The following is a 13,476-nucleotide window of genomic DNA, read 5'->3' as shown; positions in this document are numbered from 1 at the left end:
CAGCCTCACATTATTATTTCTTCGTCTTCGTCTTCATCTTCATCTTCATCTTCATCTTCTTTAACAACGCAATATAGGCAATGAATCCTTTTACAATCTTGCCGGAGGGCTGCATATCGGAGATAATTTCATTCACCACTCCCGTAGACACCATTAGATCATCGGTTATATCGAGAGGATTCAAAGCTGCAGCAGAATCTGATGTCGTATGGGATAAATTTCTACCGCCCGATTATCAAAATATAGTTTCCAGATCAGTTTCTCCAATACTTTTTGACAACAAAAAGGACCTTTACTTTAGACTCTCTGAGTCTCCTATCCTTCTCGATGAGGGTAAAATGGTAATTTTCTAGTTGAATTTTTTACTTCTTACAATGAGAATATCATACTTCTTTGTATAGAAATAACGGAAAAAGACCTGATATACCCTCAGTTTTGTAATTTAGAACTAATATACCTCTCGTTATAACAGTAGGGGGGCATGTGAGCCACTATTGTAACAAGAGGTATATCAGCTCTAAATCGCAAAATTGAAGTATATCATAAGATGCTTACTCCCTCTTTCTCAATTTATTTGACGGTGTTTACCTAGACACGACGGAAAATATCCATTTGACTTCTACTTATTTTTTTAACTATCAGAGTTTTTGGCTTGACAAAACAAATGGGAAGAAATGTTATCTACTCTCTTCAAGGCAATTGACAATTTCTTTTTCAGACACTGAGTTATTTTGGGAACACACATTTGATGCAGATTCAAGGTATTAATTACTCTGTTTTGTTACGATAAATTTGGGCAAATCAAAATGAGTTTTGTATTAAGATGAATTATGTCGTACACTTTTATGTTGTCAATTAAACACCATCACATAGGTTGAAATGAAGGGAGTATAGTATACAAAAATCCGGAGTTTTTTTGAGGTGATTTTTTTTGTATTTGCCTATAGATTTCCAGAGGTAGCATTACTCAATAACGTTGATTTACTAGATATCCGAGGTATGATTGGAACTCGAGAGTTATCACCAGGAACAAATTATGCAGCTTATTTTGTGTTCAAAGTATCGGAGAGGTACCATGGCCTTGAATCGACAAATGCAATGGTTAGATTCGTTAATCAAGAGAACGAGGACGAGGCTGAAGAACGAGGTACTATTGTTATACTAGCAGCAAGAACACCAAGGAATTTAAAAGGAAGGTTACCAGAAAAAAGAACTAATGGATGGCTTGAAGTAGAAATTGGAAAGTTTTACAATGGTGATGATAATGGTGATGTTGAAGCAAGATTGTTGGATACTAGGCCTTTTCATGCTAAAGTTGGTCTTATAATCGAAGGCATTGAGTTTCGTCCAATATGATAAAGGATTCAGGATTTAGAGTTTATCAGTTCTACCACAAACTCACAAGTCAATAGTACAATAGTAATTGAGTTTGTCGTCACATTATGCTCACGAACATGTTAGTATAGTGCAAATTTCATGACTCTGTTATACTTTCTGCAAATCATACTCAATACTTTTTCCATGACATTCATTAGCATCAATAAAGATGATAAACAACTATTACATAATAGATGAATGAAAATTGAAAGGCAATAATACTAGAAATCACTATCTTAACTATAAGGCCGAAGAAAAGTCAGCTTGAAATTTCTAATTAATCCCACGGAATCTTCAAAGAAACTATACTCTCAACATACAAAGGTCCTATTTTGACTGAACTTGGAAATTCTTTCACTTCAAATTTAGTATACTCATTTTTCGACACATTGTACTCAATAAAATCGACCACCATCTATTCTACATAATATGTCTCCGATAATACAAACACGATCACCAAAAATAAGTAAATTCAAGCGATCCCAACGATGGAATGGAAGGATCAATTAGTGCTGATTCCGAAGTTGTGTTGATGTAGCAGCCGAATATCCCCATATTTTGTAGAAACATTTATTAATTAAAAGTGTGTTCATGCAGTGATTTGTTCTTTATTAATCATTCTTACATTGGTATAATATTATAGAATCCTGTCATTCGAAAATACAAACGGATTCCAATGCCTTATATGTTGCAATCTATGACTTATTTCATGAAGCCCATATATGGTTTTGCTTATGATTTTGTGGCGGAGGATTACAAGGTCTTATGTGTAGTAATACAGCTTCCATGTTGAAATATATTCTGTTAAAAATCAATCGTGGAAAACAATTCACGATATTTTTCCCCTTCCTAGTGATTTTTCGTTGTACGTAAACGATGATCCAGTTTCATTAAACGGTGTCATTCACATGAATACTGCAGTTTCATCTAAATCTGAACAAATGGTTATATCTTTCGAAAAAATTTAATATGGTTGAGGCCCAACAACAATAGTTGTGTGAGACTCCATTCAATTTTTGACACTTGGATTTGTGGCCCCATTTTAACACCACACACTCTCTCACCTTCATTTTTTCAAATTCCTCCCTTTTCCTCATAATAAGTATTTTACCTCTCTCTTTTTTTTTTAATAGTCTTAAATTTTTATTTTCCAAAAGTCAAATAGAAACATGTAAATTAATATCAATTCAAGTTTTAGCCTTTTTTCCCGTGATTGCTAATATGATTAAAAAATTAAACTTCATTAGAATTATAGTCTTCTTTTCTTGATTTATATATTTTTTTGGTTGATTTTTTTTTAGACTTTTAACTTAAATTTCAATCATAAGTACAACACCAAGTACAAAATATTTCTAAAAAAAATTGAAAAACGAGTGATTTTAGAATACTTATCGGTATGCTCTCACTTACTCATTGGTGAACTTTTTTTGGGTATAATTTTTTAAAAAAATTAGTTTTGATTGATGACAGTTGAATTAACTAATAATGAATAATTAAAGGACTAAAAACAAGTGATTTTAAACATAAAATCAATTTTTAAAATCATCATAATAAAATTACAAATCAAACTAGAAAGTGAAAAAATAGAATTAAATTTATAAAAAGGTAACTAGATTACAAATAAAAAGAGTAAAAATTTAATTTTACACAACATACTCTCTCTCTCTCTCTCTATATATATATATATATATTTAAAGAGGGAGATAATTTTATAATCTGTTTGGTGATTTTTCGATTTATTTTTACTTTGAAACCAAAACTGATTATGTCAAATTTTTTAAAAATAAAAAGAAAATAAATTGAAGTAAAAGAAATATTCAATTTGACTAAATTTTTATTTAGTTTGATTTTCGATATTCAGTGAATACTTCTTAATACAAATATAAAGTGTGTGTGAATTTCTCATTCAAAATTTATCTTTTAAAGATATCCTAGGAATTTGATTCAATTTTTTGAGATGTAAAATAAAAAATTTAAAAGATTGTTTTTTCTAAGGCTACGAGGAATAATTATATTTTAGTTGAATTGGTTGAGAGGTGACAATTTTTTAAATTGATTTAGTTGAGGGACATAAATGATTAATGGGAAAGAAAGAGCTAATCAAGTTACTAATTAATAAAGAGCACAAGGAATTTTTAAAAAAAATTGTGAAAAAGAGAGGAATATTGAACAAGGAGCTAAAATGTTTTGGAGGGAAAAGGGGGAAATTTGGGTAAAAATAAGTTGAGAGAGTGTGTTGTGTTAAAATAGGGCCCATAAATTCAAGTGTCAAAAATTGAATAGAGCCTCATACAACTATTGTTGGTTGGGTCTCAACCATAAAATTTTTCGGTGATGGTCGATTTATTGAGTACAATGTGCAGAAAAATGAATACACTGAATTTAAAATGAAAATAATTCCATTAGGGGTTAAAATAGGACCTTTATATGTTGAAAGTTTAGGTTCACCCACTCACAAGAGTTCTCAATTATTTGTATTTTATAAAATATAATTATTAAATGTAATAGTATAAGACTATTAGGACTCTACATTTATTTTACCAACTTAGTTTAGGATTCTGTTTTCTGATTTACCGAAAATAGAATTATTTACTATTCTTGTTTCATCATGTTAGTTTTACAGACAACCAAATTTCTGTAAAAAAAGATTTTACACACAAATTATTTGAGAAATCTCACATGTAAGTTAATAAATTAAAAAAAAAAAAGACGATCAATTGTTTGAACCTTTCTTTTTTTTCTTTTCTTTTCTACTATTATAGAAGCATGAGTCAAGCAACTTGATATTAATTTGTCATTTAAATTATACTTAGGGATGGATCCGGCTCTTCTCCATTTTCCTTGTCTCCATTTTCCCCAAGTTCTAGCCTTGATTAATGACATATGGCATATATTAAATTTAATGGCTAAAATTTAATTAATTAAAATATATCCCTAACCATGGTTTAGATAATAAATATATTATTATATCAATTAAAAGTAATCCTATTATTTCTCTCATTTTCTCCTTAGCCAAGATTCAATTAATTAAAATATATCCCTAACCATGATTTAGATAATAAATATAGTAATATATCAATTAAAAATAGTCTTATTATTTCTCCCCTTTTCTCCTTATTCCTTCCAAGTCCGATTGTTTCTCTCTTTTCGATTTTCTTTACATTTAGATGCCGGTGATTTGATAACAAATATTTTCTGGGTTGATGCTAAAACGATAAGGAATTTTTAGATTTATGGAGAAGTTGTATGCTACAATTACAGAGAATTACAGAGAAGAAACAAATTCCAGGAGTAATCTCGAGGAATATGAACAGCTAGTTCAGGGATTAAACCCGAGAATTCAGCTAGAGAGAAAACTGTAGAGAGAAGAAAACAATATTATTATCAATGAATGAATGAATGTCAATGATCTAATACAATCCTTTTTAGGCTCCTGGAGATTGCTAAAACAGTTAAAATCCACAGGTACAGTAGTAACAGAATTTAACCATCTAACGGTGCTAACTGTTCTAACTAACTTCTGGACTTGTTAACAGAATTTGTCACATCAGCGATTAGTTATTGATTAGTTCTCCTTTTGCTAACTTGTATCATTGTATCGTTTTACACAACATATAGAACAAATAAGGAGTATCGTCCATTGGCATTGTTTGTTGGATTAAACAATCATAGGGAGATGGTTGTATTTGGTGTTGCCTTTTTATATGAAGAAACAGCTGAAGCATTTGCATGGCTTTTTAATGTAATTTTTAGAGCTATGTCGGCAGCAAAGAAAATTTTGGATGGAATAGGGAGAAAAGAAAGAAACGATCGGATTCGGAGGGAATAAGGAGAAAATGGGAGAAATAATAGGACTATTTTTAATTGATATAATAATATATTTATTATCTAAACCATGGTTAGGGATATATTCTAATCTATGCCATATGTTATTAATCCAGACTAGAACTTGGGGAAAATGGAGTTGAGCCGAATCCAATACTTTTTCCATGACATTCATTAATTAGCATCAATAAAGTCGTATATATATATAAGATGAGAAACAACTATTACATAATAGATGAATGAGAATTGATGAAGTAACTATCATCGATGAAACAACACCATGATTTGCAGGTAATTTTGAACCGTAAAAGAGATTTGACAGGAAGATATAAGAGAATGGAATTGACAATATCAATAGGCAAATTCCGCATTATTGAATGCTGCGCTAGGTCACAAGAGTTCTCAATTATTTGTATTTTATAAAATATAATTATTAAATGTAATAGTATAAGACTATTAGGACTCTACATTTATTTTACCAACTTAGTTTAGGATTCTGTTTTTTATTTATCGAAAATAGAATTATTTACCATTCTTATTTCATATTTCCTTGGTATTGGTCTTACAATAAGTTTTTCATATACTAAATAAAAAAATAACCATTTTTTCTTACAGTAAAAAATATTTTACACATAAATTATTTAAGAAATCTCACATATAAGTTAATAACAAAAAAAAATGATCAATTCTTCGTACTGTACCAACATATAATAAAAATAAGCATATAAAAAAATATATATGTTGGACAACAAAACCAAACTCAATATCAAGAAATTACAATTAAACTGTATAGCTAACTTCTAACTTTTCTATTTTCCAATATTGTTATTAATGGAAACATAATATATTAAAGAATAGATCAAACCAAATCTCATCCCTCTAAAAAAAAAATACATGAACGTGTTTTTAATCTAAAACAATTTTCCGACAATTTGAGCAAAAAACATTGAATTCGCTTAAACAATGTAATACATTCTATATTCATTTCGAACATGTTAATATAGTGCAAATTTCATGACTTTGTTATACTTTCCGCAAATCATACTCAATACTTGTAATTACGTGACATTTGTTAATTTTCTTACTTGTACGTTTAAACAATAACACATCAATAAAGTCGTCTATATATATATATTCATCCAAATATAAGATTGGAAACAACTACTACATAATAGATGAATGAAAATTGAAAGCTAATAATACTAGAAAATAGAAATCAAAGGCCGAAGAAAAGTAAACCTAATATTTCTAATTAATCCCACGGAATCTTCAAAGAAACTAAACTTTCAACATATAAAGGTCCTATTTCAACCCCCAATGGAACTTTTTTCACTTTAAATTCAGTGTATTCATATTCCGCACATTATACTCAATAAATCGACCATCACCCATTCTCCATAATATGTTTCCGTTCTCCTTAACACAAGATGCTAAGCACCAGATGTTGGGGTGTGAGTTAGGTCTAAGACCTAATTTAACATGGTATCAGAGCAGGGCCCGTCTCACCCAATGTTGGAGCCCCCAAAATCAAAATTGCCTACGCACCAGATGCTAAGCACTGGGCGTGAGGTGGGGTGTTAAAAGAATGACAAAAGTCCTACATCGGTGGTTAATGAGATGGGTGGACTCTTTATAAGGCTTAGACAATCCTCCTCCTTTTGAGCTAGCTTTTGGGGTGTGAGTTAGGTCTAAGACCTAATTTAACATTAATAATCGTCATAACACATACGCGATCACCCCATACACATAATTTCATAAGTATCCCACATTTACTTGGCACGAGTGTTACAATAAATTTTTCATCTGCTAGGTGGAAAGATATAGCCATTTGTTCAGATTTAGATGAAACTGCAGTATTCATGTGAATGACACCGTTTAATGAAACTGGATCATCGTTTACGTACAACGGAAAATCACTAGGAAGGGGAAAAATATCTTGAATTGTTTTCCAAGATTGATTTTTAACTGAAAATATTTCAACAATGTAACGTGGATACTTTGTATTACATGGAAGCTGTATTACTACACATAAGACCTTGTCATTCAACTCGAAATACAATTAAATATAATACTTTGAAAACTATACAAAAATAGAAAATACTATATGGAAAGAATAACATTATTGATATTAACTAGAACACTTTACAACTTTAAAATTTTCCAAATTTAAATTAATTTTATAAGTCGTCATGACTCATGAGCCCTATATATATATTTAAAAAAAAAAAAAAACTAAAACCCTAAGTAAACATAAAGTCCAATGAGTCTTAATTTGGGAGATGATGTAATTACTTGCATCCTCTCAAAACTCCCTGTTGAATCTCTTCAACGTTTCAAAATTGTACAAAAATCATGGTGTTCAATTATCAACGATCCCAATTTCATCAAGTTGCATATAGACGATTCATCGTCCGATATTAATCGTCAAAAAATCCTCTTAATTTCATCGAAAATAACTCCGTCTCCTTGTTTAAAATATAACATGTTAGCGTTCAATATTGGTACAACATGTGCATCATCACTTAGTGTTAATTCTCAAGTTGTTTCTCTTATTCCACCAAACTATTTTATGTCTCGAGATATTTCGTATCCATTGGTGAGTTCATGTAACGGCTTGTTATGTATGGTGTATAGTTTTACGATATTTATATGGAATCCAGCTGTTCGAAAATACAAAACTGTTCAAAAGCCTGATCATTACGTATCAATGCTATATGGGTACGAATCAACGTTGTATGGGTTCGTGTATGATTCTAGTTGTGATGATTATAAGATAATCGCTATATTTGAGATTAATGCAAAAGATAGTCATTATATTGTTGGAATATACTCTGTGAATAATGAGTCTTGGAAAAAGATTGACTCTGTTCCTACTGGTTATCGTTTGTTTGACGAGAATCCAGTTTCATTAGATGGTACGATTAACATGATGGCGACTAGATCAGTTCAAGAAAATAGTGAATTTAATAAGTTTGTGATTATTTCTTTGTTCGTGGCTGATGAGAAATTTGTTGTAACGTCCGTCCCATTGCAATATCATGGGAATCGTATGAAATTGTATAATTTTGCTAATCGTCTCTATCTTTCCATGTTTGTTGAGATGGATTTTTTGGTGTGTTCCCTCGAGAAAGATGGAGAACGATGGACATGGACTAATGTCATGAAAATTCCAATTTTACCCTCATTCTTTGGAATTGGGGAGAACAAAGAATGGTACTTGGATGATATAATATGTTTGAAGGAAAACAAGAATATCTTGTGGAGGAAAACAAATGGTGATTTTTTGGAGTACAATGTATGGAAACAAGAAGTGAATGAGTTTACGTTGAATCAAATTTCGCCTGCTACTGATTCATCCATCTTGTTCGCAGGAAGTTTAGCTAACTTGAGAATTCCGTGGGACTAGAAGTTCACGAAAAGTTTATCTTCGTTGTAACTAGAAATTTTGACCATCAAACTGTATTATACCTTATATTTATGATAATATGTGGTTTTTATGGGTATATTTGTTGGAAAAGTATATAAGCTTATTTTCGATATTAAAAGGGAAAACATGACTCTTTATTATTGTTATCATTACTTATCTCTCGTGCTATCTTATTCTTCGATTTTATCATTACATGTTATCTCCTTGGCTTTGATTTCGACTGTCTTGTAGGATTCGATTTGGATCACCTCATTGATATGTTCGATTGATGAAAAGTGACAATTGATTCTATTTTCCCATCAGTAACTTCATTCAACTCGAGTTTTTTGAATTATAAACTACACATTCATTCTTATCCCTCCTGAAAATTCAAAAAATCGTTCGTGCCCAAGGAACAGAGTCCCCTGTTCTTCAATTTCCACCATTTTTCTCCACGAACAGCTCGTTGTTAGGTAATGGTACAGCTCGAACGAGTGATGAGAGTTTCACGAATTTTATGCTCAATTGATGACTGAATCAATAATCGCGTAGTTATTTGAGAAGTATCCGTCCTTTTTGAGGGTGTGATGATTCTCTTTTCTGAGGAGATTCTCAAAAAGTCTCCCCTATGATCGATAAGTAGTTTGACATTGCGCTTCAGAACAGTGTAAAAGATCTCGTCTTTAGAGTTCCTTACTTTCCATTACTTATTGTCAAAATATTGGCAACAAAATGGTTAAGAGAATTGGTTCTGAGTAAGTGTGATCTCTATCTTATGTAAGTTTAGACGAAAACATGCTTCAGACGAAAATTTAATAGTTGTCTATTGATTGTCTCTTTAATCTTCATGTGTCGTTTGGGGTTGTTGAATCGTCAAAAGACCAAGTCAGTTTCCATGAAGGTCTTGAGGATTCTGTATTGTGGGTGAAGGTTTTCGAAAAATCTTTGGCTCAAGTAACTCGTAAGTCGTAACAAAGCAATCTTTAAAAGTAACATACAAACGCAAAGCAGATATATCAAATAATAACGAAATCATTACATAGCATTCAGAAAAGAAGAGCAGTAACAACATCAAAATAATGTGTTAATCCCTTGGGTACGGGGTCGAGTTTGTTAGGGAGAGTTTACCCCCAATGTGGGATTTTCCAACGCAAATCCAGATTTAGTTAGGCTTCAATGTGGGTACCGGACAGTAGAAAACCAATAAATAAATAAAATAATGTGTTAACTAAACAAGATGTATCAACAGAAATCGAAAGGCAAGCAACTACGAAATTAATACTAATACGTACTACTGAAATACAAGGAAAATAATGCTTGACTACCTGCTAACTTACCAAGAATAAAATTCATATTGAGATAATTTGGCAGTATTTCGATCTCATAAACTGAGATGAAATATTATCTTGATCACTTCTAAGTAATTTAAAAAGTTATTAATTATAGGGTTACAAGTAATTTGGAACAACTGTTTATAATAACGTGGACAATTAATATGAAACAAATGGAGTGTTTAGCTATTTTGACATTTAAAATCTTTAAAGTTTAGTCAAATGTTGAAACTTCATCAGTTTGACTTTAAGTATATTTAATTTAGTTAATATCAGCTTATGCCTATAATAAGACAGTTAGGCTAAAAAAACAATTTAAGAAATTGTGAACTGTGCAATGTAGGGCTATGCTGGACCTTTGAAGAAAAAAAAGAGATCTAATTCATGACTTATAATTTATAATTATGTAATTTAAATTTCATACCTCGATTATTCGTTATTATTCAAATTATCACTTTTTTTTATATTAAAACACACCTCGATATTAAATTAATGAAAATTGAAAGACAATATTACTAGAGAATAGAAATCACTATCTTAACTATAAGGCCGAAGAAAAGTAAACCTAATATTTCGATCTCATAAACTGAGACGAAAGATTATCTTGATCACTTTTAAGTAATTTAAAAAGTTATTAATTATAGGGTTACAAGTAATTTGAAACAACTGTTTATAATAACGTGGACAATTAATAGGAAACACAGATGGAGTATTTAGCTATTTTGACATTTCAAATCTTGAAAGTTTAGCCAATTGTTGAAACTTCATCAATTAAGTTTGACTTTAAGTATATTTAATTTAGTTAATATCAGCTTATGCCTATAATAAGAAAGTTAGGCTAAAAAAACAATTTAAGAAATTGTGAACTGTGCAATGTAGGGCTATACTGGACCTTTGAAGAAAAAAAAAGAGATCTAATTCATGACTTATAATTTATAATTATGTAATTTAAATTTCACACCTCGATTATTCGTTATTATTCAAATTATCACTTTTATTTTATATTAAAACACACCTCGATATTGAAAGACAATATTACTAGAGAATAGTAATCACTATCTTAACTATAAGGCCGAAGAAAAGTAAACCTAATATTTATAATATTTCGATCTCATAAACTGAGACGAAAGATTATCTTGATCACTTCTAAGTAATTTAAAAAGTTATTAATTATAGGGTTACAAGTAATTTGGAACAACTGTTTATAATAATGTGGACAATTAATATGAAACAAATGGAGTGTTTTGCTATTTTGACATTTAAAATCTTGAAAGTTTAGCCAAATGTTGAAACTTCCATTAATTAAGTTTGACTTTTAGTATATTTAATTTAGTTAATATCAGCTTATGCCTATAATAATAAAGTTAGGCTAAAAAACAATTTAAGAAATTGTGAACTGTGCAATGTAGGGCTATGCTGGACCTTTGAAGAAAAAAAAGAGATCTAATTCATGATTTATGATTTATAATTATTTAATTTAAATTTCATACCTCGATTATTCGTTATTATTCAAATTATCACTTTTTATTTATATTAAAACACACCTCGATATTAAATTAATGAAAATTGAAAGACAATATTACTAGAGAATAGAAGTCACTTTCTTAACTATAAGTCCGAAGAAAAGTAAACCTAATATTTCTAATATTTCGATCTCATAAACTGAGACGAAAGATTATCTTGATCACTTCTAAGTAATTTAAAAAGTTATTAATTATAGGGTTACAAGTAATTTGGAACAACTATTTATAATAACGTGGACAATTAATATGAAACAGATGGAGTGTTTAGCTATTTTGACATTTCAAATCTTGAAAGTTTAGCCAAATGTTGAAACTTCATTAATTAAGTTTGACTTTAAGTATATTTAATTTAGTTAATATCAGCTTATGCCTACAATAAGAAAGTTAGGCTAAAAAAACAATTTAAGAAATTGTGAACTGTGCAATGTAGGGCTATGCTGGACCTTTGAAGAAAAAAAAAGCGATCTAATTCATGACATATAATTTATAATTATGTAATTTAAATTTCATACCTCGATTATTCGTTATTATTCAAATTATCACTTTTTTTTTATATTAAAACACACCTCGATATTAAATTAATATACACGCGCATGTTGTAAATTGATAATAATATTTTATCAACTAACCTCACAAAAAAGTGTTAGGTATTTAAATATGAATATTTGATTATTAATTAACTCAAAAAAATTAAAATAAGATGACAAATTGCCAATATTTTTAATAAAGATGTCATACTTTTACTAATATTTTAAAGAGAAACTTTCACCTATAGAAAATAGCCTAATTACTCTCCATGGCTATAGTTTGATAATTATAATTCATAGCTACATGTTATAGAGAGGAGAGAGGCGAGCGAGAGAGGGCAAATAGTGGGAGAGAGGTGAATTGTATATGTATATCGGTTAGATAACTGTATATTATACATATGTATTTGTGTATATGGCAAGCGAGATTGGGAGAGGGAGGAGAGAGGCGAGTAGAGAGTGGGAGAAATGTGAATTGTATATGTATATCGGTTAGATAATTGTATATTATACATATGCATTTGTATATATGACAAGCGAGATTGGGAGAGGGAGGAGAGAGGTGAGCGAGATTGGGAGAGGGAGAAGAGAGGCGAGGGAGAGAGGGCAGAGAGTGGGAGAGAAGTGAATTGTATATATATATCGGTTTGATAATTATATATTATACATATGTATTTGTATATTCTAGCGAATTATATATATACAACCATGGTTAATTATACAAATTCGAAGTTAGCCCACGTAATTAATGTATAATGTTAATCGCGAGTGATAATTATAGCAAACTATAACTATGATGAGTAATTAAATAGTACACGTTTGGTTAACCGCATAATTTTCTCTATTTTAAATGCGTTCACACAATTCAACCACTCGTATATTAAATAGCACCTTTTATTTAAGTAAGTATTTAAATAATAAAAGGGGTAGTTGGATGGTTGCTGTCACGTTTACTTTTTAAAAATAGCACAAAAAGTTAGGAGTATCTTAATATTTATATATAGTTATAAATATAAAAAATCGTTTTCATTAAACGTAAAATAATCAAAAATTAAAATTAAAATTATTATAGAATATAAATATAATATTTTTAAAGAATTAATTAAATTAAAAGGAGAAGAAAAAAATTGAGTGACTCAAATAAATTTAAACTTTATTATAATGGCCAAAAAGAACTTGTCTTTTACAACTATTTACCAAAAAAATTGGAGGAAATTCCAAAGTCAATTATCCAAAGACTTCCACCATTTCTCTCTCCTCACCTACTCCACACCCCTCTATTTTTAATTAATAATTTTAAATTTGAGCTAAGAAAAAATAATCTTATTAAATATTGTTTTTAAAAATGAATTTGACAAAGAGTGAATCTAAATTTAATATGGCTATCAACTATCGTTTGATTAGATATATTAAAAATAATATGTATTACATAATTTTTTTTAAAATTATTTGTTTACTAAAAAACACCGTCCACAAATACAGTGAAA

At 29.7% G+C, this 13,476-nt stretch overlaps 2 protein-coding genes across 2 annotated transcripts; both read left to right on the top strand.

The window, feature by feature from the left end:
* Positions 1-80: 80 nt before the first annotated feature.
* On the top strand, positions 81-1,356 carry LOC125808703 (F-box protein At2g02240-like). Its single transcript, XM_049488359.1, has 3 exons — positions 81-341; positions 643-761; positions 948-1,356. Exons 1-3 carry the CDS (start codon positions 81-83, stop codon positions 1,354-1,356), a joined length of 789 nt encoding a protein of 262 aa, XP_049344316.1.
* Positions 1,357-7,684: 6,328 nt separating this feature from the next.
* Positions 7,685-8,608, top strand: LOC125808702 (F-box/kelch-repeat protein At3g23880-like). Its single transcript, XM_049488358.1, has one exon. It carries the CDS (start codon positions 7,685-7,687, stop codon positions 8,606-8,608), a length of 924 nt encoding a protein of 307 aa, XP_049344315.1.
* Positions 8,609-13,476: the final 4,868 nt, after the last annotated feature.

Source organism: Solanum verrucosum, unplaced genomic scaffold, assembly GCF_900185275.1.
Source record: "Solanum verrucosum unplaced genomic scaffold, falcon-dt-bn FXZP01000218.1, whole genome shotgun sequence".
NCBI classification, from domain to species: domain Eukaryota; kingdom Viridiplantae; phylum Streptophyta; class Magnoliopsida; order Solanales; family Solanaceae; genus Solanum; species Solanum verrucosum.
The sequence above is the reverse complement of the archived record's forward strand: the minus strand, read 5'-3'. Positions and strand labels throughout refer to the sequence as shown.

Coding starts and splice junctions, on each gene's coding strand:
- LOC125808703 (XM_049488359.1), top strand. CDS start 81: ATGAATCCTTTTACAATCTTGCCGGAGGGCTGCATATCGGAGATAATT. Junction 342..642: donor TTCTCGATGAGGGTAAAATG/GTAATTTTCTAG, acceptor TTTAACTATCAG/AGTTTTTGGCTTGACAAAAC. Junction 762..947: donor ACATTTGATGCAGATTCAAG/GTATTAATTACT, acceptor ATTTGCCTATAG/ATTTCCAGAGGTAGCATTAC.
- LOC125808702 (XM_049488358.1), top strand. CDS start 7,685: ATGTTAGCGTTCAATATTGGTACAACATGTGCATCATCACTTAGTGTT.